At 51.7% G+C, this 27,017-nt stretch overlaps 1 protein-coding gene across 3 annotated transcripts in view; it reads right to left on the bottom strand.

Moving 5' to 3' along the window:
• Window positions 1–1,039: 1,039 nt before the first annotated feature.
• The window catches only part of UHRF1 (ubiquitin like with PHD and ring finger domains 1), a 34,705-nt gene continuing 8,727 nt past the window's right edge, over window positions 1,040–27,017 (bottom strand). For 2 of the 3 annotated variants that reach the window (XM_055431387.2, XM_055431388.2), the window contains exons 3-17: window positions 25,404–25,676; window positions 24,970–25,124; window positions 21,874–22,089; window positions 14,590–14,690; window positions 14,190–14,376; window positions 13,503–13,626; window positions 13,304–13,411; window positions 12,908–13,012; window positions 11,957–12,063; window positions 10,057–10,219; window positions 9,834–9,971; window positions 7,196–7,337; window positions 6,965–7,110; window positions 5,082–5,180; window positions 1,041–2,698 (exon numbers count right to left, since the gene is read on the bottom strand). In XM_055431387.2, coding sequence (XP_055287362.1) covers window positions 2,552–2,698; window positions 5,082–5,180; window positions 6,965–7,110; window positions 7,196–7,337; window positions 9,834–9,971; window positions 10,057–10,219; window positions 11,957–12,063; window positions 12,908–13,012; window positions 13,304–13,411; window positions 13,503–13,626; window positions 14,190–14,376; window positions 14,590–14,690; window positions 21,874–22,089; window positions 24,970–25,124; window positions 25,404–25,676 — 2,211 coding nt within the window. In that variant the 3' untranslated portion in view covers window positions 1,041–2,551. Of the gene's footprint in view, window positions 2,699–5,081; window positions 5,181–6,964; window positions 7,111–7,195; window positions 7,338–9,833; window positions 9,972–10,056; window positions 10,220–11,956; window positions 12,064–12,907; window positions 13,013–13,303; window positions 13,412–13,502; window positions 13,627–14,189; window positions 14,377–14,589; window positions 14,691–21,873; window positions 22,090–24,969; window positions 25,125–25,403; window positions 25,677–27,017 lie in introns of all 3 variants that reach the window. The other variant, XM_055431386.2, reaches the window with a different exon arrangement.

The following is a 27,017-nucleotide window of genomic DNA, read 5'->3' as shown; positions in this document are numbered from 1 at the left end:
TTCACACTTTGACCTGCAATATAACTCACACGCTGCACAATTCAAAGGATTCTAACGCATTCAGAGGTATTGCAATCATCACCAGATTGAGGACACTTTTATCACCTGCAGAACCCTGCATCCTTTAGCTCCGCACCTCCTCCATCCCGCGCCATGCCCTGTCATCACTACACGAATCTGCCTTCTGTCTCTATAGATCCCTGTGTTTGGCATTTCATATGAATGAGAAAATATATGATCTTTTGTAACTAGATCCCCTGGAGAAGGACATGGCAACTGACTCCAGTATTCTTGCTTGGAGAAGTCCGTGGACAGAAAAGCCTGGGGGACTATAGTCCACGGGGTCACCAAGAGTTGGACATTGCTGAGCACCACTAGCACTACTTTTACTTAGCATGAGGTTTTCAAGGACACACTTGAAGGTCCTTAAGAGGCAGAGCTTTATTATTTCTTACATCCACCCACAGCATTATAGAACCATCAGTACAAGGTACCAGGGGTAGGCTGGCGTCTGCAGAACTCGCCACTGTTAACTTCCCTGGAACTGTTAAACTTGCCTCATTGTTGGGGAATTCCCTGGTCCAGTGGTTAAGATTCCGGCCTTCTATTGCAGGGTGCATGGATTCGATCCGTGGTTGGGGAAGTAAGATCCTGCAAGCCAAGCCACGAAGACACAGCCAACAACAGGAGAAAACCTGCAAAAGGTGCTTCATCCTTGGACTCTTGACTCCCACTGGCAATAGCATTTCAGGCCATGTCTCCACACTCCACGTGCACCATCCCCCCAGGCATGCAGAGGGCCCCCCAGGGTAAAGCAGTTCCCTAGCTGATGGTCCAGGCTGCTGACGCCCACTTAAGGCAGGGCCAGTCTCCTCGTGGGGGTCCCATGACAGCCTGTTTCAAGTGTAAATGGGGACAGTGCCACCCCCTTAGTGACACTAAGTGACCTCTGGTTCCAAGCTGGAAGGCGCAGTTTGGCCCCTCTGGACCACTACCCATCACGTGGATCTTCTGGGCCTCAATTTTCTCACCTGCAAAGTGGAAATGATGCTACTTGTCTAGCATCCTGGGTTTTTCTGGATAGAAAAAACATGTTACAAGTTACAGAGGTGCCTAGTAGGCTACAAAGCAATTTGCAAACAAAAGACACAACCAAACACATCTGTAAAAGGCATTTATTCTGAGAATCTAAAACCTGGACAGAGAATATTGAACTTTGTAAAAAAAAAAAAAAGCCTACACAGGATTTCGGTGTTTATTCCTAATACATTAAACCACCTAATAATGAAGAAAAAAAGAGAAACTTTTAAAACAGTATTGCTCCAGTTTGTCTGCAGTTATGTGACTTAAAAATATCCCTGTTCTGTTGAGGTATAAGCTGCAAACTTTGGTAAAGTTAGAAACATTAACAAATCATTCCCCAAATACAAAACTCCCCCGACAAAAAAAAAAAAAAAAACAACACAACCAAACCCTAAAGTTATTAGCTTCCTTGGTACATATACAGTAACTACAAAAAAAAGATTTCATTTGGAAAAGGTGTTTATTCATTTTAAAAGGTTTCCCTCTTGTAATTCCCAATTGGTGAGTTGAAAATTCAATTTCGAGGATCCACAAAACCCTGATCGTCCCCACTCGCTCACCTGGGGTCCCCAGGGAGGCATTGGAGGACCCCAGTTTGAGAATCCGGTTGGCATTGTCAATAATTCAGTGCTGAGAAAGAGCCCCGGGTTGAAAAGGAAGGAGGGACCAAAGGCACTTGAACGTGGCCCCGGGCGTGGCTTCCGTGGTGTCAGGTTGGGACGGCGCTGGGCCGAGCGTCGGCCCCCACGGAGGGGAGGGTCCGGTGGAGGTAGCTTCGGTGTGGCCCCAGGTTTCTGCTCGGGTGGCCGGTGGCCTCTGTATGCAGTGGGGACGCGGAGGCAGCCCGGTCGGGGATGGCTTGGAGGTGAGGGTTTCAACTGGCCCCAGTGGGACTTCGCAGCTTTTCCTTGGAACAGTTTCCTGCTGGAGATGCGGGGCCAATACCCGCGTGTGGTGACACCCAGGACCACAGCCTCGCTGGGTCTTAGGCAGTGGAACTTCACCTCTGGGGGCCCGACCTACCAACCTTGAAAAGATTGTTCTAGGCAGCCCGGTGCCTTCTTGCGAGTCGGCGGCGGGGGTGGCTGAGAACTCAACCCTAGGAACTTAAGCAGCCTTCTCACCAACTCGTTTCTAATCCCATCCTCAGAAAAAAAACCATTTTTTTAAAAACTTTGTTTTGGGTTTGTTTTTTTTTTTTTGCTGATAAAATTGCAGGCTTTTTGTTAAAAACCAAAATAAAAACACTGAGAAGTCCAACTTTGTTCCTTCCTTTGAGCCATAATACAAATTCCTGAAAAAATTCATAGATTAAAAAAAAAACAAAAACGGGAAGACGAGGCAGTTTTAGGGAGTGGAGGAAAAAACTACATGTTTAAGTTAAGCCCACTAAAAACGAAATGGGGGCCACGGACCCCTCTGATAACGTTTTTTTTTTAAAAAATACTCGGCGAGAAGTGCTTGAGGATCACCGCCCGCTGCCATAGCCGGGGAAGAGCTGGCTGAGGACGGCCTGCAGCGGCTGGTTCACGGTCATGGTGTAGCTCCGGCCCAGGTCATAGCGACAGGCTGGGCAGCTGAACACCTGGGCCTTGAAAGACCTGTCCAGGCAGTCCTGTGGGAGAGTGGGGTGGGTAAGAGGTAATCCTGGCCACCCATGATCCCCTGGGGCACCACCAGGCACCTGGAGGCCCCTCCTGAGCCTCAGTCTCATTTTCCATTCCTGGCAGCCCATGACCAGCCCGGATGCCCCAGGCTCATCAAAGACACCAAGGTCAGAACTTCCCGGCAATCCAGCGGTCATGACTGCGCTCTCACTGCCAAGGGCCCACGTTCAATCTCTGGTCAGGGAGCTAAGATCCTACAAGTTGATCAATCAGTGTGGCCAAAAAAAAAAAAGACTCCCAGGTCATCCTGGCTGCCAGGCTCCTGCACCTGGAGGTCACACCACCTGACAGGTCTACCCCGGCTCTCTCGTCACTGGTGCTGGAGTCCCCTGGTCAGAGGACCCTTCCCCAAGGTGCCCTGGAACATCAGGATGGCCTGGCCTCCCCACACCCTGTCTGCTGTCAAAACAGCACCTTCCTCCTGGAACTGTCTGATGGACTGATGTGCTCGTGTATTAACGGAGCAGACACTCCACACGATCAGGGCTTGTGTCTCCCTGAAGTTCCCCACACCAAGCACAGGACCCAGCATAGAGCACAGGCTCAATAAAGATGTGTTGGTGAGAAGACAGGAGGAAAGGGGGGGAGGATGGAGTCTGGGTTCTGAGCCAGACTTCTGGGTTCGAACCCAGTTGTCAACCAAACAATGCGGGGGGCAGTGTGTGGAGGAAGAGTCAGGTGGAAACTGAGCTGCAAGCCTGAGGGGCCCTGGAGAGCTAACCTCCCCTTGATAGGAACAGGCCGGAGATGATGCCCACAGGGGCACAGACACCTGCACAGGTATGCACACCTGAAGGATGGCACCAGGCGGCTGCGTGAAGGGCAATGCCAAGCAGGTGAAAACCTGCTGCCACTGGAGGAGGGCAATGGCTTTTGCTTCCTATATTTAAAAATCCCTGCATTCTTTTCCAGTATAAAGTCTATAGCTGATCACAGACACGAGAGACAGTACTTTGTGCTCAATGCGCTGACACAGGTTCAAAATCAGGTGCTGGACCGCTTCAAGCTTCACGGTGGCCAAGAGGTGGAAACAGCAAGAGCTCACTCACAGATGATGGATCAACACAATGTGGTCCATCTGCATGCTGCAGTGTGACTCAGCCTTCACACGGAAGGAGATTCTCACCCACGGGACACCATGGGTGAGCCCTGAACCTGATGCTTCAGGAGAGAAGCCACACCCAGAAGGACACACACTGTCTGATGCCACTCACAGGAGTTCCGTGGAGGAGTCAGATCCACAGAGGCAGTAAGTGTTTAACGGGGATAGGGTTTCAGTTTGAGAAGATGGCACCAGGGGGGTATCTTTCCCAGCCTCCATCAGTCCACACGGGATGTGAGTACTGCCTGAGTGCTCCCCGTTCTCAGGGTCCCTCTCCTGGTCTGACAACTGACCCAATGCCCTGGACGCAGCTCGGCAACCCAGAGTGAGCAGGTAGCAGAGACAGTCCCTTCTGGGCTGCCTGCCTGCCTGCACTACCTGCAAACGCCTACAGACTGACTCTGGCCAGAAGGCATGGCAAAGATGCTGTGCATGCAGCCCAGTGCTTCCCAACTCAGGGGACCCCTGGGACCAAGTAGGTGGGTCAAGGATGCTGCTCAGCTCCCAGGACACCCCCACGATAGAAAACAATCTAGCCCCAAAGCGGGAGACCTGGTCTGGGACCCATCTCAGCCTCTCCCAAACTCTCTTTCAAAAGCATCAGGCTGGAGACCCATTCCCTCCTAGGACTGACCGCTAGCTGGAGGCTCCAGCCCCACTCACCAACCCTCATCCCCCACAGGCCTTGGCTACTCCCATGTGCCTGCCTGATCCTGCCTACCAGGGATGCTGCCCCGAGGCCCACTCTGAGGGGGCAGGTTAGTGCCACCTCATCCTCCAGGAAGCCTTCCTCCTGGCTCCTCCAGGTGATAAGTGGCCTCACACCTCTCCAGCCCTGCCTGAGGCCCACTTACATCACTTAGTATGACCAGATGGCAGGCACAGGACAACAGCCCATCCTCTCCCACCCTGGACCCCCAAGCAGTAAGATGCTGGAGAAGACCAGTGTGTGACCCCCAAGGAAGGTAGGCACGCACCAGCCTGCTGAGGGCACAGCAGAGGGCCAGTGTGGCTGGAGGCTCAGGGTGGTGGCAGGGCAATGGGCACCTGTGGTGAAGGCTGGTGGGGCAGGGGAGAGCAACTGTAACCCAGGCAGCCCGGGAAACAGACCCTGAGGCCCTGGAAGGGCGAGGGGCAGGAGGTACGAGTGAAGCCAACAACCGCAGGGTGATGGCAGGGGTCAGAGCACCTGTGGGACCCCCCGCCGGCTCCCGGAGCCGCCCCCTCACCTTGCACACATTGTGCTGGCACACGGTGGTGATCGGGCGGAACACCAGCTCCTGGCAGCAAATGCACTGGAACGTCTCCTCCACCTTGCTCAGGAATTTCTGAAAGTGGAAGAGCAGGTGTGTGAGTCCGGCAAAGGCTCGGTTCCCCAGAATGAAGGAGCACGACAGGTCTCCAGATGCCCTGCTCAGCCCTCGCCCCCGGGTCCTGAATCTCATCTTTCTGCCCCTGCCCTGGGAGGACATGAGCCACTGTGACCCTGTCTGAGGACCAGAAGACAGAGGGCCTGGAGCCAGGCGGAGCGCATGTAGGCTCGAGGTCAACCATGCTCCGTCAGTGCTTGTCTGGGTGCAGAGCCCAGTCCTGCGACACACAGCGCCACCTGCCCGCCGCTCAGACACCCCGGTCCAACAGGGGGCAAAATGGAGAAACACCTGCTTTCTTGGAGCCTGGGGCCCAGCGGGGAAGACCGAAGATAGGCAGGTGGAAGACAGAAACACAGCAGTGCTGGGGGACAGCAGGGAGCAAGGAGGGGCTGCCCCGGAAGGACAGGGCAGGGGGGGTACTGAGAGCCCTCCACGCAGAAACTGACCTGTCACCAGAGAGACCTGAAGGACTGAACCTCAGCCTCCTGAGAGCTCATGTCTGAACCCTGGGACCTGCGGACCTGTCACCCACCACACACAGCAGAAGGGACTTGGCAAGAGGGATTAAGTTAAGGACCCTGAAATGGGGATGACCCTGGATTCCCAGGGGTCCCAGTCATCACAGGGTCCTTATAAGAGGGAAGGGGAGGGTCAGAGGCAGAGAGACAGAAGATGCTGAGCTGCTGGCTTGAGGATGCAGTGCCTCTAGATGCTGGAAGAGTCAGGAGTCAAAACTTCCCAGGAGCCTCCAGAGGGACCAGACTTGCCCAGGCCTGGGTTTTACCCCTGAAGGCTCATTTGTTAGGGCAGCCACAGTGATTTCACACAGGAGAGAGGTTGAGCCGGGAAGGCTGTGGGGGAAGGTACTCTGGGCAGAGAAACCCATGAGAGAGAAGGCTGTGAGACAGGATGACAGGGAGGAGGAGACCAGAAGCAGAGGACGTCAGCAATAACAGGCAGCTGGCCCAGGGCTCAGGAGGGTTTGGGTTTGATCCTGACCGTGAGCCAAGGAGAGGTGGTCCCCACCAGGCAAGGACAGAGGAGGCCAAGGCCAAGACACTCGCTGCAGTGACCCATCAATGTCACTCTACCCACTAAGGCAGGAGGATCCAAAAAAAAAAAAAAATAGACAGACCTGGTTTGGCGGTTTCTGGGAAATTTGAAGACAGAATGACCCTCAGATCCAGCAATCCCACTTCCAGGTTTATACCCGACAGAATCTGAAGGCAGGGTCCTAGAGTCACCCACCCACCCACATCCACAGCAGCTCCTTAACAACAGCCAAAGCCGGAAGCACCCCAAGTGTTCAGTGAGAGACGATGGGTAAGCGAATTCCATTCATGTGATGGAATATTACTCAGCCTTAGAAAGGAAGGAGGTTCCAACATGGATGGACTTGAGAACGTGATGCTCGGAGAGAGAAGCCAGACCCAGAAGGACACACACTGTCCGATCCCACTCACAGGAGGTCCCTGGAGGAGTCAGATCCACAGACAAGAAGCAGATGGTGGGGCCAGGGGCTGGGGGAGAGGATGGGGAGTCGGCGTTTCACAGGGACGGTTTTGGTTTAGGGAGATGAGAAAGCTCTGGAGATGATGGTGGCAACAGTTACACCACGATGTGCATGTGCTCAACGCCACTGAGCGGCGCAGTTTCAAGAGTGAAGATGGTCAATTTCACATCATCTGCATCTTACGACAATGGAAAGGAGGCAGCCCCGGCCAGGCGGGAAAGCTCACCGGCCCGTCCTTGAGCGACTTCAGGATCTCGGTCCACAGCTTCATGTTGCTCTTGTCCTCCTTGATGAGGCTGCTCTGCTGGGTGGTGAGGCTGTAGGGCTCCACCTTGGTCTTCTTGGGCGTCCCTCGCGAAGACCCGTCACCTCCTGGGGCAGAGCGGGAGGCAGGCTGAGGATGCAGAGTGGAGGGGGCCCCGCCCCTGGGCGCAAGGGTGACCGCAGAGACACCCACCAGCCGACTTGCTCTTCCGCTTGCCCTTCCTGGGGGATGTGAAGCCCTCCTCCCCGTCCTCCTCCTCCTCCTTGTCCAGGGCTGCCTGCTTGCTGTTCTCCTTCTCCTTTCTGGCCAGGGCCTCCAGGTAGCCCTCCGGGTACTGCGAGTGGAAGAAGACAGGCCGGTCACCCCTCCTCGGTCTGGCCCCAGAGACAGATTCTGTGCTCACTCAGCCTCAACTCTGGAGCAGTGACTGAGCACAGAGACTCACGGGGGCAACACACAGACATGCAGCCTGTGTCTCGGGGTGGGGGTGGCGGGGGAGGAAGCAGAGTGAGATCCCGCATGTCAGAGGCAGCAAAAAGGACAGTCCTGTGTTGCTGCTGTTGTCATTTAGGCTGTGAACTCACACGGCACGGGGGATCTTAAGTTTCCCAACCATGGACTGAACCCGAGGCCTCAGCAGTGAAAGCCCTGAGTCCTAACCACTGAACTGCTGGGGAATTCCGAAGACAGCCTTTACTAATTTATTTATTTTGCCACATACCCCAAGGCTTGTGGGATCTTAGTTCCCTGACCAGGGATTAAACTAGGGCCCTCGGCAGTGAGAGCTCGGAATGTTAACCATTGGACCACCAGGGAACTCCCCCAAGACGGTCTTAACACCTTTCCATTTCTAAGAGAAGAAGTAGGCAAACTTTTTCCAGTCAGGGGCCAGGCAGTGAATTCCAGGCTCTGTGCTGCCAAGAGCCAGCCCAACCCCCGTGGGGATGATGGGTATGGCTGGCCCCCAAGATGACCTCATTTACTAACCGCCAGCCCCAGGCCTTAGCTCCAGGACCCTATCCTGATGGGTCTTGCATTCCTCCAAGCCCCAGAAGGCTTTATTAGAACCCCATTTCTCTTCTGTTTGTTTCAGTTTGGCCTGAGAGGCATGTGGGATCTAAGTTCCCTGACCAAGGATTGAACCCACGCCCCTTGCAGTGGAAGCTTGGAGTCGTAACCTCTGGATCGCCAGGGAAGTCCCTAGAACCTCATCTCTAAGGCACCTACAATCATGTCCAATTCTCCAGTGTTCCATCAACAAACCCTTAAGCTTTTCTTGCAATGTGACCGTACAGTGAAGACTTAAGTCCTAAATAAAAATCTCCCTCCCACGAAACAGTTCCTGACCCTCAGCTGTCTGCCTCCTCAGTTCCTCCGCTCTGAATTCCCTGCGGTATAAACACTGCTTCAAAAGACAACTCTCTGTGGCCCCCCAGGGAGCAGGCGCTATCAGACTCTCAACAGCAATTAAGATTCCTGAAATAGTCCCACCACAACATATCAGCTGCAGAGCCGCTCACCGTGAGGAACAGAAAACACCATAATTATAGTTCAAAAAGGCAGTGTTCCCCAGGCACTGGGTGAACTCTTGGAAAAGGAAGATTCCGCAGCCATAGAGGTGAGCAATTGGTCCAGGGGAGCGATCCACCTCAGCTTTACGTTTAGACTTCTCTCCATCTATCATGGGCTTCCCAGGTGGTGCTAGTGGTTAAGAACCCACCTGCCAACACAGGAGACATAAGAGACCTGGGTTCGACTCTGGGTTGGAAGTTTCCCCTGGAGGAGGGCATGGCAACTCACTCCAGTATTCTTGCCTGGAGAATCCCATGGACAGAGGAGCCTGGGGGACTACAGTCCATGGGGTTGGAAGTCGGACATGACTAAAGTGACTTAGCACACATGCACTACCTATTAATATTAATATATTTAGACAAATTGTGTTGGTTTGTCAGCTTTGGGGTTAGGAAGGAGTGATGGACAGAGAGGAAGAAGAGAGATGGGGACTTCCCTGGTGGTCCAGTGGTTAGGACTCTGCTTCCACTGCAGGGTTCCATACCTGGTCAGGGAACTAAGAGATCCTACATGCCACATGGTGCGGTCAAAAAAAAATAGAGAGAGAGAGAGAGAGATGGAAGAGGAGAGGAGAGGAGAAGGGGGAGGGGACTGGCCAAGAAAAGAGATCAGACTCCAGATTGATTTCGGATAAGCGCCTCTAACACAGCTCCGATAAGGAAGCCCAGCTCTCAGCTCTAACCACAAAAGCAAAGCCTTGGGGCTTCCCCACTGGTGCAGTGGTTAAAAATTCGCATGCCAACGCAGGGGACACCAGTTTAATCCCTGGTCCAGGAAGATCCCATGTGCTGCAGAGCAATAGTCCATGCACGACAGCTATTGAGCCTGTGCTCTCGAGTCTGGGAGCCGCAGCTACTGAAGTCCGAACACCCTAAAGCCCATGCTCTGCAACAAGAGAAGCCACTGCAATGAGAAGCCCAGGCATCACAGAGAAGAGTAGCCCCCACTTGCTGCAACTAGAGAAAGCCTGAGTGCAGCAACGAAGACCCAGCACAGCCAAAAGATAAATAAATCTTTAAAAACATTATTATTTTTTTAAAAAAAAGGCAAAGCCGCGTGCACACCTGAGCCACTACCTCCTCAACATCCTCTGGGTGAAGGACAAGGTTGGGAAAGTCAGGGAGGTACCACCTGTTCGCAACCTGGAAATCATCCAGGATGAGAGAAACCCTGGAGAGCATGGCCCGGTCGGCCAGACACTCCCTGCCCAGGCCCCTGGCTGGCTCTGGTCTGGCCACAAGTGCTGGCCTGGACGCACCTGCATGGTCAGCCCCAGCTTCTTGATCCGGTCCTTGCCCTCCTTGGTCCAGGGCCCCGGCTCCACGTCGTCTCGACGTAGGAGGAAGCGCCACACCAGGAAGCCGGACTTGCCCTTCTCAGGCCAGTACCTGACAACCTACAGAGAGAGTGGAGCGGGGGTCAGAGGTGATCATGCTAGCATGGGCGGGGCAGAAGGGTGCAGCCACAGGGGCCCCGCTCACCTTATAGATGCCGTCGTACCGGTTGCCCTCAATGGGCGCGTACTTGCTGTGCTTGCGGCCCTTGACGTTCCGCACCACGCGGACTGGCTTCCCCGACCGCCAGTCCTTGGCCTCAGCTCCTTTGAGGTCGTTGATGGGAGCAAAGCAGTTGAGAGCCAGGGCCCTGTGGGGCGAGGCAGGCCCGTGCTCTGGACAGTGTCCCCCTGAGAGAGGGGGCGGATTGTGTCCCAAGCCCCCAATCGTATGAATGTGTGACCTTCTTTTGAAAGAGGGTGCTTGCGGATGGAGTCAAGTTTGGCAGCGGTCAGAAAGGACTAGGGTAGGCCCTGAATCCAATGACCTTGTAAGGAAAGGGAAACTGAGGGACTTCCCTGGTGGTCCAGTGGTTAGGACTCCACACTCTCACTGTTCAGGGAACTAGATCCCACATGCCATAACTAAAAGTTCACATGCCTCAGATTAAAAACAAACAGACAATAAAACATGCATTTCCCATGCCACAACAAAAGACCCAGCACAGCCAAACTGGAAAAAAAAAAACCATAAATGTGGGCCAGGCCAACAGGCCTATCCCAATGGAGGGCACAGAGGCCTGGGAGCAGGGGGATCAGAGGTCAGCTCAGCTGCCCTCTTTTTTTAAAGAAAGATATTTAGGCAAAGAGTTTTCTGGAAAGCAAGAAATATCTATTTAGATTTCTACTAAAAATGGAATGCTAGCCTATGTCTTGGCCTTTCTCTACACTGGAGCATCTGGGCAGCTTTACAGGATAAATAAATAGGAACTCATCATTGCTTCAACGTGTATTTCTTTGCTCACTGCTGCTGCTGCTGCTAAGTCGCATCAGTCATGTCCGACTCTGTGTAACCCCATAGACGGCAGCCCAACAGGCTCCACCATCCCTGGGATTCTCCAGGCAAGAACACTAGAGTGGGTTGCCATTTCCTTCTCCAATACATGAAAGTGAAAAGTGAAAGTGAAGTCGCTCAGTCGTGTCCGATTCTTAGCGACCCCATGGACTGCAGCCCACCAGGCTCCTCCGTCCATGGGATTCTCCAGGCAAGAGTACTGGAGTGGAGTGCCATTGCCTTCTCCCTCTTTGCTCACTACAGATGAATAAATTTTCATGGTCACTGGGGATCTCATTACATCGTGGAATGATTTGCACATCCTTTGCTTTATTCTGTTAGTTTTTCTTGTTGATTTGCAACAGCTCTTTACATAGAAAGGCATAACCGTCAGGTATCCTGTTTATGGCAGACTTTTCCCCCAGGAGCCACCTGCCTTTTCTGCACACTTGTGGCTTTTGTGTGATTTATAATATTTAAAGGTCATCAGATCTCTATCTTCTCCTTTGTGCTCTATGTTTATGCTTTATCCCATCCTGTAACTGGGGCTCAGGAAACTCCTGCCCACCCACTGGTGTTGCAAATAAAGTTTTATTGGAACAGAGCCATGCATACCCTCTTCCATGGGCTCTGTGGCTGCTTATGTGCTATAAAAGCAGAGCTGAGTGGCTGCCACAGACCGTGAAGCATGCAAAGTCAAATATGTTTATTATCCGGCCTTCTGTGGGAAAGTTTGCTTCACTGACTAAATGACTCACAAGTGGACAGAGCAGGGAAGAGACGGACCCCAAGTACCACCACATTGTTTTTTGGCCATGATACGTGGCATGTGGGGTCACAGTTCCCCGACCAGGGATGGAACTCGAGTGCATGGCAGCGGGAGGGCAGAGTCTTAACGCTGGACTGATAGGAAGATCCCACCACCACACTGTTAATGGGAATCTAACTTCCTACATGTAACGCCTCTAAAACAGAACACAGCCCCTCCCCTGTGTAGCCACCCAAGGACGAGGCAGACGTGGCTTGAGAAACAGTAGCACTCTACTCTGCAAACCTGTTGGTGTTGGTGAGTTTCTGATCACAAGACTGTTCTGCAGTCCGCTTGTTTCCGGAAAGGTCTCGTCCGCCGCTACCTGTGTACGTGAATGAGTTCCCATGGTCCTGAAAATGATACAGAGGGCAGGCTAAACCCTGCATGGACAGGAGAGGAGAGACACCCTCAAAATGAACCCACACATGCCCATGAGGATGCCAACTGTCAAAGAACCAAGGTGTGAGGACCAGCGACCAAAGAAACAGAGAACACCAAGTGCCGGTGAGGATGTGGAGACTGAAACCCGGTGTGTGGCTGGTGAGGGTGGAAACCAGAATGGCTGCTGTGGAAACCGGAATGGACGTTCCTCACAAATTAAAAACAGAATCACCGTAGGCTAGCAATCCCATTTCCACCCAAATGTACCCAGTTTATACCCGAAAGAACTGAAAACAAGGACGTGAAGAGATCTGTACAGACCCAGGTTCATAGCAGCATTATTCATAGTGGCTAGAATGTGGAGACAACCCAGGCATTCACGGATGAATGACTGGATAAACAAAATGTGGTCCAGCCACACACTGGACTATTACCCAGTCTTAAAAAAAGGAAGGAGACTGACACCTGTTACAGCGTGGATGAACTCTTAAGGACAAGATGCTCAGGGAGATAAGCCAGACACAGAAGCATAAATACAGGATTCTATTTATGGAGATAAGCTCCATAGACACAGAAAGCAGATGGCAGAGGTCCGAAGCTGGGGAAGGGGATGGGGACTCAAGTGTTTCGTGGGGACAGAGTCTTGGTTTCGAAAGACGGAGAAGTTTCTGTGGATGGATGGTGGTGATGGTCGCACGACAGTGTGAATATGCTTCACGCCACTGAATGGTGCACTCAAACTAGTTACGATGGTTTTCTGTTACGTGTATTTGCCACAGTCACACACAAAGGAAACCAGCTCCCCACACTCACCACATCATCCTCATACCCTCCAGCCAGGACCAAGGAGTAGGCCCCGTGGTTGCTCCGACCGTGGATACCTGCCACGTGAGGTCGATGGACCCCCGACTCGCTGACCTGTGAACAAACCGAGAGGTAAGTGGCACCCCGTGGCCTAGACACTACAGACAAGTTCAACTGCCCTCACTCCCGCCTGCAGAGCCAGAGTCAGACCCTTCGATCCAAAGGCATCAATCCTGCTAAGAGAACCCTCAGCCCCTGAAGGCCAAAGTCCAAGCCATACCAGGGAAGGACCTGGTGTGAATCCCAGCCTAGCCTCCTGCCCTTGGGGTGGCCCTCCCGGGCAGAGGGGCTGCTGGCCTTCCAGCGCCCGCTGGCTGAGCCGCAGCGCCCGACATCCGCACATACCTGGACTCGGAACCTCCACATGGTGCCCACAGGGATGCCCGGGATGGGGCCAAAGTGGTTGGATGGCACGATGGTGCACTCCTTGGTGCGGCCCACGCATGCCATGCCCTGTCCATTGCGAAACAGAGGGGAGAGCAGCGTGAGTGGCCGCGGGAGGGCGGAGGGCAGTGGGGCCTTCCAGGAGCCCAGGGCCCCTCACCTTGCCCCAGTCCCGCTGTGAGGACGACGTGGCCGATGCCATCTTCGCTTTTTTCTTACTCTCCTTCAGCTTCTCGCCCGCCTGCACCACCTCACTGGAGTCGATCCGGCAGTCAGGGCAGTACCTGTGACCATAGGGACGTCACCCCCTGCCCGAGGCCGCATGCCCGGCCCCCTGCCTTCCTGCAGAGCCAAGACTGCACAGAAGTGGGGAGGCGGGGAACGGCTTCAACTTAAATTCACGAACTCAAGATAAGAAACGCCCTCCCTTGGTCCCACGGGCCACATCGGAAGAGCTCGGTTGCCACATGGGGCGAGTGGCGCCCTTGGTGAGCAGCAGACGCTGACCCCTCCCACTGGGAACAGCAGTGCCCCCCATGGTGAAGCCAAGACCAGCCCCAACGCAGCCAACACGAAGGGGGGTCCAATGGCGCCTACTCACTGCCAAGGACTCAGCTCCCTGTCTCCACCAGGAGGGCAGGGGCGGGGCAAACAACAGCCACCTCTGTTAGCACTTCCAGGTTCTCAAACCAGAGCTGAGCATCACGACCAGGAGTGGGAACTCCAGGCCTGAGACACCCGCTCCTGCTTCTGGCCCACAGCGCCTCCCTCTCCCCCAGTGAGCCAGGGCCAGGCCACACAGGAAAGATCCCACATCCCCGTCGCCTCTGCCACGCTGGGCACTCACCACTCCTCCTCAGGGGGCACGCTGCTGAGTGGTGGGCGCAGGCAGTAGATGTGGAAGGCCATGTCACACTCGTCGCACATCAGCTGCTTGTCGGGGTCCTGCTTGCCCCCGCACATGTGGCAGGCACACATGCGGCACAGCTTCCTCTCATCGTCCTTACAGTGTTTGCAGGAGGGCCCACTCTTCCCTGCATCCCGGGAAGCAGGGGATGGGATCAGCTCTGGCAGGGCCCACTCCCTCACCCTACACCCCATCACACACACAGCAGAGTGGCTTTACAGTGTTTGCAGGAGGGCCCGCTCTTCCCTGGATGTGGGGTGGGGTGGGGTGTCAGCTCAGGCACGACCCCCACCCCGCACCCACCCTCAACCCAGCACAGAGGGGTTGGATCAGAACTCACTTCTCATCGGGTTTTCCACCATAGGGTTCCCCTCGCCCGGACGCTCAATCTTGAAAACTTCGTCCACGAAGACAATCCGACAATCGTTGAGAGAATCACCCCTACAAGAGAACGGGCCTGTTAGGATGACCAGTGGGCCGGTCCCACCGAAGACCCCAAAAGACCCAAAAGACCTGGTCACTTGGACAAGTTCTCAGAGCCCATGAACAGCTCTGATCCTAGTTATATCGGAGAAGAGGCTTTCGCAGGGCCCTGTGAACCTGCCTAGCTGCTAACCTCACAAATTCAAGTCCTACCAAATCAGGAACAAGGTGAAAACAAGCAAGCCAGAATTTCATTATGTGATGCATTTGAGAAAATAATTTTTAACTTTTGGGAGGTGGGGCCCACTAAGAGGCGAGGCCCACTAAATAAGGCTCAATAGGAAAAAACTATAAAGCAACTTCTGATCAAAATATGAAAATTTAAAAAAAATTACAAAAACTCCTCCAGGTTAAAACAACCCCAGGGATCACCTCACTGCTTCCATCAGACCATCTGATAGCCTCCATCACATCACCCCACCACTACATCGACAACCTTCTAGGGAAAGCCAATGTGAGTCGTGTATAATTTCACACTTTCCGAGAACCACATTTAAATAGCAAAAAGTAGATGACATCAGTCTGAATGTGTTCCTTGGAAGGAAAGTTATGAGAAACCAAGACATCGTATTTAAAAGCAGAGATATCACTTTGCCGACAGAGGTCCATATAGTCAAAGCGATGGTTTTTCCAGTAGTCATGTACAAATGTGAGAGCTGGACCACAATGAAGGCTGAGCACTGAAGAATTGATGCTTTTGAATTGTGCTGGAGAAGACTCTTGAGAGTCCCTTGAACTGCAAGGAGATCAAACCAGTCAATCCTAAAGGAAATCAACCCTGAATATTCATTGGAAAGACTGATGCTGAAGCGCCAATACTTTGAACACCTGATGCAAAGACTCAACTCATTGGAAAAGAGCCTGATGCTGGGAAAGACTAAAGGCAAAAGGAGAAGAGGGCAGCAGAAGATGAGATGGTAAGATAGCATCACTGACTCAATGGCCATGAGTTTGAGCAAACTCCAGGAGATAGTGAAGGACAGAGGAGCCTAGTGTGCTACAGTGGCAGACATGACTTAGCAACTGAACAACAACAAATGTAACCCAATGTATACAAAATAACATTTCAAAGTGTAACGTGTAATGAATGTTAAGGAATGATTAACAATCACTGCAATGGCAAGCCACTCCAGTACTGTTGCCTGGAAAATCCCATGGATGGAGGAGCCTGGTGGGCTGCAGTCCGTGGGGTCGCTAAGGGTCGGACACGACTGAGCGACTTCACTTTCACACATTGGAGAAGGAAATGGCAACCCACTCCAGTGTTCTTGCCTGGAGAATCCCAGGGATGGGGGAGCCTAGTGGGCTTCCGTCTATGGGGTCACACAGAGTCGGACACGACTGAAGTGACTTAGCAGCAGCAGCAGTTTACACTCTTTTTCAGCACTAAGTTTTTTAAATTCAGGGTGTACTTTACACCCACAGCATATCTCAATGAGTCCTGGCCACATTTCAAGCTCTTGGCAGCATGTGACTACAGCCTAGATGGCGCATGTCCAGATCTACCCACCAGTTCACGGGGAACGTGGGGAAAGAGGAACAGAGGAAATGACACCAGGAGGACGCTGGTGGGGAATCCAGACTGTGCAGATTTTATGGGACAAACAACCCAGCCTCCCCAACAAACAAGGAAAAGGAGAGAAAAACAGAAGGACAGGAAACCTAAGATAAAGGAGACTGAAAGATCTACTGTGGATTTCCCTGGTGGTCCAGTGGCTAAGACTCCAAGCTCCCAGTGCAGGGGGGCCAGGTTCCATCCCTGGTCAGGGAACTAGATTCCACATGCCACAATTACAGATCCTGCATGCTGCCACTAAGAGCTCACCTGCCACAACTATGGCCTGGCACAGCCAAAGAAATAAGTAAAGACAAGTATTTTTAAAAGAAACAGATCTACCAACTTAATTGAAATCTGTGGACATTACTTAGATCTTAAACAAACAAATTATTTTTTTCTAAGTGTGAGCCAACTGGCAGACAGAACAATGACCAGATAAATGTTAAGAAATTAAATTTTCTGTTGTAATAACAGCATTAAAACTGTTTCTGTAAAAGAGTCATTTTAAAGAAATATACTCAAAAGTATTAACAGATACAATGATTCGATGCTTGGGAATGACTTCAATTTAACAGGGTGATTACATTCTCAGATGAAGGAAAATTAAAAGAATGTTGCTAGCTGATCCTCCTTTATAGAATAATGGAGGAAAGTTCTTCAAGTAGATAGAAAATTACAAAGGAAGGCGTCTGGGAGGAGAAAGGAAGACAGGCGACAGAAAGGGCAGAAACATGGTGTGTACAATAGACCACGTTCCTTCTGCATTTTCTAGGTCAGACATGACGCCACGAATCAAGACACCGCTTGACACTCAAGACAGTGAGCGTAAAGGAATGTAAATGCGTGAGCTATTTCCACACTTCCCTCAAAGTGGTAAAAGAGATACTGGCATGTCACAGGCTTATATGACAGAATCCAGAGACACCACTAAGAAAACCACGCAAAGCAATACATTCCAAAAGATCATCAATAAATCAAGACAGAATCCTAAAAAAACGCTTACATAACCCATAGGAAGGACAGGATAAGAGAAACAGGAAAAAGAAAATGGAACAAACAGAAAACAAGCAACAAAATGGCAGGCTCAAGCTCTGATGACTCAGTAGTAAAGAATCCGCCTGCAGTGCAGGACACACTGAAATCCCTGGGTTGGGAAGATCCCCTGGAGAAAGAAGTGGCAACCCATTTCAGTGTTCTTGCCTAGGAAATCCCATGGACAGAGGAGCCTGGCGGACTACAGTCCATGGAGTCGGACACAACTGAGCAGCACACAAGCCCTAACGTACCAATAATCACCTTAAATGTGCAATGGTCACGATACTGTTGATCCTTGGCCAACATGAATTTGAATTTCATGAATCCAGTTATTGGTAGATTTTTTCCAATAATAAATGCTACAGTACCATACAATCCCCAGTTGGCTGAATCCTCAGATGAGGAACCACAAATACAGTGGAACCAGAGATGGGAGGATGGACTGTAAGTTATGCTTGGATTCTCAACTGCACAGAGGTTGGTGCCTCTAACCCCCTACTTGTTCAAGGTTCAATAATGTATGCCAAGTGGTGGACTTCCCTGGGGGTGCAGTGGTTAAGAGTCCAAACTTCCACTGCAGGGGGCATGAGTTCAGTCCCTAGTTGGGGAACTAAGATCCCACATGCTGTATGTTGCAGCCAAAAATATACTTAAATAATGGCCAGAAAACATAACACATGCCAAGGAAAATGCAGACTTGATGAAGTGGATTAAAAAAAAAAAAAATGACCCAACTATATACTGTTTATGCTGCTGCTGCTGCTGCTAAGTTGCTTCAGTTGTGTCCGACTCTGTGCGACCCCATAGACGGCAGCCCACCAGGCTCCCCCATCCCTGGGATTCTCCAGGCAAGAACACTGGAGTGGGTTGTCATTTCCTTCTCCAGTGCGTGAAAGTGAAGTCGCTCAGTCATGTCCGACTCTTAGCAACCCCATGGACTGCAGCCTACCAGGCTCCTCCGCCCATGGGATTTTCCAGGCAAGAGTACTGGAGAGGGGTGCCATTGCCTTCTCCGATATACTGTTTATGAGAAACTCCAAATTCAACCATAGTGGTAGAGATATACCATACATATTCATTCATTCACTTATGGCCATTCTGTGTGGTTTGTAGGATTTTAGTTCCCTGACCAGGGATCAAACCCAGGCCCCCTGCAGTAGAAACAAGAGTCTTAACCACTGGACCACCAAGGAACTCATTTACTTTTTTTTTTTAAGTGTGTCAATTCACATATACATATCTCAGATAAAGTAGACTTCAGAGCAAAGGAAATTAGTGGAGACAAAAAGAGACATTATATAAGGCACAGAAAGACGTAACACTCGAGTGTGTCCACATCAAACAACAAATCTTGATGATTCTGAAGCTGACAGGAGAAACAGCCAAATCCAGTTACAGGTGAACACCAGGACACCCCCCTCAGCACATGACAGAAGTACTAGACTGAACATCAGCAGGAATTAGAAGATGTGAACAACACAATCAGCCAACACAGTCTAACTGATATAAACAGAACATTTGCCCCAACAACAGAATATACTTTTTTTTTTTAAAAGAACTGTGCAATATTCACCAAGACAGACCCCACTCTGAACCATAAAACAAACCTCGACAAGGACTGGAATCATATAGTGTATGTTCCTTGACCATAACAAAGTCAAACTCGAAATCAACAACAGAAAGACAATGCAAAAAATCTCTAAAAACTTGAGAGTTAAACTCCATATTTCTCAATAAGCCAGGAGCCAAAGAGGAAGTGTCAAAGGAAATTGTAAAAACAGAGATAACTGAATGAAAAGAAAAACAACATAGCAAAATATGTGGAAACCAGGTAAGGCAGCACTGAGAGGGAAATTTATAGCACTAAAATGCTTAGACTTATAATCATCTAAGTTGCTACCTCAAAAAGACTAGAAAAAGAAGAGCAAAATCAATTCAAAAAAAGGAGAAAATGATAAAGATGACAGCAGGAAATTCCCTGAGAGGGGTTAAGACTTCAAGCTTCCACTGCAGGGGGCATAAGTTCAATCCCTGGTCAGGGAACTAATATGTCACCTATCTCAGCCGTAATTAACTAAATCACTGCAGATGCTGATTGCAGCCATGAAATTAAAAGACGCTTACTCCTTGGAAGGAAAGTTATGACCAACCTTGATAGTATAGTAAAAAGCAGAGACATTACTTTGCCAACAAAGGTCTGTCTAGTCAAGGCTATGGTTTTTCTCGTGGTCATGTATGGATGTGAGAGTTGGACTGTGAAGAAAGCTGATCGCCGAAGAATTGATGCTTTTGAACTGTGGTGCTGGAGAAGACTCTTGAGAGTCCCTTGGACTGCAAGGAGATCCAACCAGTCCATTCTAAAGGAGATCAATCCTGGGTGTTCATTGGAAGGACTGATGCTAAAGCTGAAACTGCAATACTTTGGCCACCTCATGCGACGAGTTGACTCACTGGAAAAGACTCTGATGCTGGAAAAGGTTGGGGGCGGGAGGAGAAGGGGACGACCGAGAATGAGATGGCTGGATGGCATCACCGACTCTGTGGACATGAGTTTGAGTGAACTCCGGGAGTTGGTAATGGACAGGGAGGCCTGGTGTGCTGTGATACATAGGGTCGCGGAGAGTCGGACCCAACTGAGCGACTGAACTGAACTGACACTTTTTTTTAAAGATGAGAGCAGAAATCAAAGAAATAAAAAAACAAGAAAACAACATTCTAAGTAAGGAAACAAAAGGCAGGTTATTTTTTTTTTTTAACAATCACATCACTGCACCAGGGCTGATGCCTGGACCTTGCCCCCATCAGCCTCCTCCCTGGTCTCCCTGCCGCCACGCTGCCTCCTGCAGTCAATTCCCAGCTCGGTTGCCTGAGCGATGATTCTAATTACAGGTGGCATCTATGCTCTTCTGTGGTGGCTCAGATAGTAAAGAGTTTGCCTGCAATGAAGGAGACCTGCGTTCGACTGCTGGGTTGGGAAAATCCCCTGGACAAGGGAATGGCAAGCCACTCCAGTATTTCTGCCTGCATAATTTCATGACAGAAGAGCCTGGCGGGTTATGGTCCATGGAGTCGGACACAACTGAGCCACTGACACTTAACACTTACTCTGCGCTCTCAGGCTCCAAGGGCTACCAGCAACAGAAATACACACACCAGCTCTGCACCCTCCCAGCCATGCCCTAAACGCCGCCTCCTCCCTCTCTCCCCTCGAGCCCACTGGCCTCCTCAAGACACCAAGAATGGCCCTGCCCCAGGGCCTCTGCACTCGCTGTGCCTGTGCTCAAGACACCTGCCCAGACACTCATGTCTTGTATACAACATATACAGCGGAGTATTATCCAGCCACCAAAAAAGGTTCATCGTGCAACATGTACGGACCTTGCAAAAAAAGCCAGACACAGAAAGACACAGTGTATGATTCCACTTACGTGAGGTCCCTGAGTCAGACTCCCAGGCACTGAAAGTAGGCGGTGGGGGCCCGGGGAGGGGAGGGGCTGGGGAGTTCAGCGTTTCAAGGGGACAGAGTTTCAGTTTGGGAAGATGAGAAAGTTCTGGAGATGGATGTTGGTGGGGGTGGGTGCCCCAACAATATGAATATGCTTAATGCCACTGAGTTGTGCACTTTAAAATGGTTAAGGTAGTAAGTACTTCCCTGGTGGTCCAGTGGCCAAGAACACACCTGTCAATGTAGGGGACATGGGTCTGATCCCCGGTCTGGAAAGATCCCACATGCTGCGGGACAATGAAGTCTGTGCACCACAACTCCTGGAAGCGTGCACACTCTCGAGCCTGTGCTCCGCAACAAGAGAAGCCACTGCAATGAGAAGCCCACACAGTGCAACTCCCCCGCACCCGCCACCACTCGCCACAACCAGAGAAAGTCCCCACACAGCAACAAAGACCCAGTGAGGCCAAATACGCAAACATATTTTTAAAAAAAGAAAAACATATCAAAATGGTAAAGATGTTAAGCTTTCTACACACACACACACACACACAAAGAAGCCTGGTAGACAGGGTTCAGCAAATATGTTCTGCAAAGGGCCTGGCAGTAAATATTTTCAGCTTTGTGGGCAGCCACCTAGCTCTCTTCTGGGCGCCCTCCTAACATGGAGCACCCACAGTGAAGCAGTGAACAGATGGGCGTGGCTCAGTGCCAATAAAACTTTATTTGCCTGTCAGAGCTGCGGGCCAGCTCTGGCCTGTGGCCAACAGCCTGTTGACCCCTGATGTGAAGGGCACCCTGGGTAGGAGTGTGTGGTTCTGGCTACGTTCTTGCCTGTCTGTGTACACGTGACCCGGGAAGGTGCTGGGACCAGCCACGTCTCCAAACAGAACTGTGTGACCAGGGAACAGGAGAAGGGAGAATATTAAGTATGGCCTTCAGTACTTTCCGGACTTGGCCACATTTTTTCACCTGTTTGCCAAATTCAAAACGACAAGCGTAAAAGAACAAGGAAGCTTGAAATCTCCGCCAGGGCCCCAGAGACAGTTCCGCAGGTGGGGCGGAGAGGGCCTGGGGAGAAGGCAGAGGCCGGGCAGGCTCACCCAATCCTGACGTTGGCATGCAGCTCCCGCGCTGTCCTGGTCTCGCGTTTCCGCAGGATCTCGGCATCGTACCAGAAGCCACGGTCCTTGGGGAGGTCTGGGTTGTAGTTGACCATGACCACCTGGCCCACCTGCAGGTCTTCCCACTTGATGGTGTGTCGGGCTCGAGCCCGGACATTCTGTGAGGTCATCTGGACCACTCCGTTCTCCGGGTAGCTGGAGGGGAGAGCCCTGAGCTCAGACCTCAGGCGCCAGCCAGCCTCACTCCATCCCCAGGAGAGAAGCCAGGCGGAGAGGGTCACCTGGTATGCGGGTTTGAGTTGCGCTTGTCACGGCAGTCCAGAAAGGCCCCTCCCCGAGAGCTCATCTGTTGGTGTTAATAGCACACAGCCACAGTGACACATTCCAATGTGTCACAGCGGGCCCCAGCCTTTGCAGCCCCAGGGACTGGTTTCGTGGAAGACAGTTTTTTCACGGACCAGGAAGGCAGGGGTGGTTTGGGGATGATTCAAGTGCATTACATTTACTATGCACTTTATTTCTAGTCTTATTAAAGCAGCTCCACCTCAGCTCATCAGGCATTAGAGCCAGGGGGTTGAGGACCCTGGCTCTAAAAAGCTACGTTGGGATCCTAACCCCGGCACCCTGACAAGCAGTGCTTATTGGCACTGAATATGGAAATAGGGGCTTCCAAGGTGGTGACACTGGCAGTAAAGACCCCGCCTGCCAATGCAGGAGACAGACGAGGGTTCGATCCCTGGGTCGGGAAGATCCCCTGGAGGAGAAACTGGCAACCCACTCTAGTATTCTTGCCTGGAGAATCCCATGGACAGAGGAGCCTGCTGGGCTACAGTCCATGGGGTCGTAGAGAGTCGGACGCGACTGAAGTGGCTTAGCATGCCACACACCCTGCTCATTTAGGGACACTGTTCAATCTGGAAATAGGATTGCTGCAGATAGGAGAAGTTAAGATCAGGTCCTGATAGAGAAGACTGGTCTTAAACCTCGTGACGGACGGATGAGAGGCAGACAGAGGAGAGCAATGCAGGAAGAGGAGGCGGAGGCAGGCAGAAGGAACACAGCCACGAGCCAGGACAGCCAGTCCTGCCGGAAGAGCCAGAAAGGATTCTCCCCTCCAGGTTCCAGGAGGGCCTCAGCCATGTCATCACCTTGGTCTTGGACTTACGGCCTCCAGGACCGTGATAGGACAGACTATTCCAGCGACAGCAGCAATACTTCGTAGAGCAGCCATAGGAAGCTAAGACAGAAGGAAACGTGGTAGGGGGGGACTTTTTTCCATACATGTGTATTGATGGTGACTTTTGTAGAGGTATAGGCATTATATTAAAAAAAGATAGAAACTCATTATTCTGGATATGCAGCAATTCCAAGTGGCCTCAAAAAAGGCATAAGACAAGAGGTTGCACAGAGTCGGACACGACTGAAGCGACTTAGCAGCAGCAGCAGCAGCATATTCTAAGTAACACAACATTGTAAAGCAACCAAACACTAATTAAAATTAACAAAAGATAAGTAAAAATTTTTTAAAAACCTAACATTGTAAAGCAGCTATACTCTAGTAAAAGCTACTTAAAAATAAATCAAATTTTAAAAAATAAAATAAAAGCATATCCTATTAGCAACAAAGTCTAGCCTCAGCCTAGAGAAGGGACGACCTCAATTCTACTATGATGAGCTGGTTAGCCTGGTGTTCATTATTTTTGCTAATAAAGCGCCAAGAACAAGGGTTGTCCAAGTGGTGTTAGTGGTAAAGAACCTGCCTGCCAATGCAAGAGACATAAGTGACATTGGGTTCAACCCCATGGTGGGGAAAATCCCCTGGAGAAGGAAATGGCAACCCACTCTAGTACTTTTGTCTGGGGAAATCCCATGGACAGAGGAGCCTGGAGAGCTGCAGTCCACAGGGTTGCAAAGAGCTGGACACAACTGAAGCAACTTAGCATGCACAACAAGGGTTGCCAAGGACCAGATAGTCCATACTTACAGCTTTGTGAGCTGCCAGGTATCTGCTGTGGACACTCAACTCGGCTATTACCACAAGAGCAGTCACAGACAAGATGTAAACAAATGGATGCTGGTGTGTTTCAATAAAGCTTTTTCGTCAAAAACAGGATGTGGGCCAGATCCGGCCTGAGGCTGGAAGTTTGTGAACCCTGACCAAGAGGATGGGAATTTGGCACCTACTGCCTTTCACTCATCCAATTACTCCAGTAATTTTTAGAGCTAAGCTTAGAATGTGCCAGAAACTGGCATGGGCAATAAGAGACTCTGCAGGGGAACAGATGAAAATAGTACCCTCATACCACATGAGCTCCCTATAGGCAGGTAGGATTGCCCTCTGTTACGAACTGTATCCCCCACACATTCTGAAGCCCTAACATCCACTGTGACTATATCTGCAGATAGGGCCCTTAGAGGTTGTTATTGTTTAGTCACTAAGTCGTGGCCAATTCTTTGTGACCCATGGACTGTAGCCCGCCAGGCTCCTCTGTCCACAAGATTCTCCAGGCAAGCATACTGGAGTGGGTTGCCATTCCCTTCTCCAGGGGATCAAACCCAGGTCTCCGCATTGCAGGCAGATTCTTTACCATCTGAGCCACAAGGGAAGCCCAGGCTGTAATCAGAGTTAAATGAGCTCATAAAGACAGGGCTCTAATCTAATAGGACTGGTGTCCTTATTAAAGAAGACACTAGAGCTCTCCCTCCAAACTCAGAGAAAAGCCACATGAAGACGCAGTGAGAAGATGGCTGTGTCCAAGCCAGGAAGAGAGCCCTCACCAGGAGCTGACCCTGGCAGCACACTGAGCTCGGACTTCCAGCCTCCAGGACCATGAGAAGATACATGCCTGATGCTGAAGTTGCCCAGCCTGCAGCATGTGGTTATGGCCGCCAAGCCAACTCAGAGTCCCTCTGTGTTCACACGGGAATTCCCCGGGCCCATCACAGGGCTTGCCACGTGCTAAGTGCTCCATAAACACTCTGAATTCCTACGACGGAGGGAGGGGACATCACTACCCAAGCAACTCCAGGTCCTCGGAGCCGCTGCTGTCCCGGGCCCACCCCGAGAATACTCACTCATCGTATTTCACATGATAGATGATGTCATCCTCTGGCTTTGAGCTGGAGCTGCTGGGCTGGTCGTGAGCCTGAGCCTTCCTTGTCACCCTGATGACCTTGGCCTCGAACCATGCACCCATATTCGTGTCCCTCGCATCCACGTACTCGCCGACCTGCCGGGGAAGGAAGCTCTCATTCGGCCCCGGGGTAATCTGAGAAGGATCATGGTCTTAAGGGGAGGAGGGAAGTGGATCAGAACTTAAGACGGCCCCTGCGAGGACCACAGGGAAAACACCCGAAGGTCCAGTTACAGGGTTCTGCTTTAGGGGTGGAGAAGGAACCCCGAGCACTGATGTTTCCACCAGTGGACTGTGATGACATAGGGCAGGACAGGGGGCTGTCCAGCCACGGGGATCGGGGGCTGCGTGGGGACAGAGATGCAGGAGCCCCACCTTGTAGAGGCCCAGCTCCGTCTCGTCACACTCATCCTCGTCTGCCTTCCCTTCTGGCTCATTGGCGGCCTCACCGCTGTTGGAGGACTTGTCCGACTCACTCTGGGCCAGGCCGCAGCCCGAGTCTGTGTCCGAGAGCTCAGAGTCCCTCTCCTTGCTGCCGCCACTGCCGCTGAGAACAGGGACGGGCAGCACAAGGCTCTGCCGGACCAGGAGCTGGATGGTGTCGTTCAGGCGGACATCATAGTCAAACAGCGTGTGGCCGTCCTCCATCTGCAGGGACGCAGGCCAAGGTCAGCAGGCAAGGGAGTTCACTGCGGGGGTGAGGGGGTTGATGGACCACACCCACCCTGGCAGAGGCCTGCCAGCTCCTGGGGACAAGGTCAACCGAAGCTCTCTCCAACGAGGATGCCTGCTGCCACACGTGGGGCGTCCCCGGAAGCATGTGACCTAACCCCACTGAGCCATGGCCACACATCAGGTGTCAGGGGAAGTTTTAATACTGTATGTGCTTTGGAACTTTTGTTACAATAAACAAACATTGCCTGTACCCCTGGCTGTCAGACAGAGTGCTCTGCCCCTGAGGCGATGCTGTACCCCTGGCTCTCAGGGAAAGTGACCTGCCCCCAGGACGATGCTGTAGGGACCTTTCTGGTTGTCTTGACAAGGTGGGGGGTGCTGCCAATGCCCGGGACAGCCCCCAGAGAGAACACCTGTTATTTCCACCCACACTAGGCACTCACTGATGGGGAGGCTAGGAGCCAGCAGGACTCTATGATCCATTGGTACCGGGTAATTCACCAGGTTCGTGAAGGGGTTTGGCTTTGGAGCACATCTAAGGCACAAGAGTCTTTGTGCTGGGAGTTACCTTTCCATAAGCAACTGCCCCAGGATACCCTACCAACACCCAACAAGGACTCTCAGCCCTCGGGATCTAGAACACCCTGAGGCAGGCTCACAGAACACCACAGAAGCAGCAGCCCTGCCCCCCACCCTCTGGATGCTGGGAACACCCCAGCTGTGACAACCACAGAGGGCCTCCAACGTCACCCAGTGTCCCCTGGTTCAAAAGCAGTGCCCTCAAGGAAGGAAGGACAGGACCTCCCTGGTGGCTCAGTGGTAAAGAATCCACCTGCCAATGCAGGGTTCAATCCCTGGTCTGGGAAGATCCCATGTGCCTCGGAGCAACTAAGCCTGTGCGCCACAACTCCTGAGCCCTCGTTCCTAGAGCCCTGCTCCTCAAGAGAAGCCACAGCAATGAGAAGCCAGAACACCGCAACTAGAGAGTAGCTCCTGCTCACCCCAACTAGAGAAAAGGCGGTGCAGCAATGAAGACCCAGCACAGCCAAAACAAATTAAAAAACAAAAAGAAAAGGAGGATCACACAAAAGTCAACTTTCCCTCCTTCCCAATTTTTACCCGGAAGCTGCTGGTTCAAAGGGCTGATTGCCATTAATATGCAAACAGCACCTGGGGTCATGGGGAGGGCACGTTCCAGGTAGTGGTTGTTTATCCTTATTCATCACAAACCTGAGAACAGAATGGCTGAGAATCCCTCTCCCCTAGAAAGGCACATGTGAACACACTTGCTGCAGAGGCCACCAGGGCCCCCCC

This window comes from Moschus berezovskii, chromosome 8, assembly GCF_049115385.1.
Source record: "Moschus berezovskii isolate FMDL1 chromosome 8, NW_MosBer_1.0, whole genome shotgun sequence".
Classification (NCBI taxonomy): domain Eukaryota; kingdom Metazoa; phylum Chordata; class Mammalia; order Artiodactyla; family Moschidae; genus Moschus; species Moschus berezovskii.
Note: the sequence above shows the minus strand (reverse complement) of the source record. Positions and strands in the feature narration are given on the sequence as shown.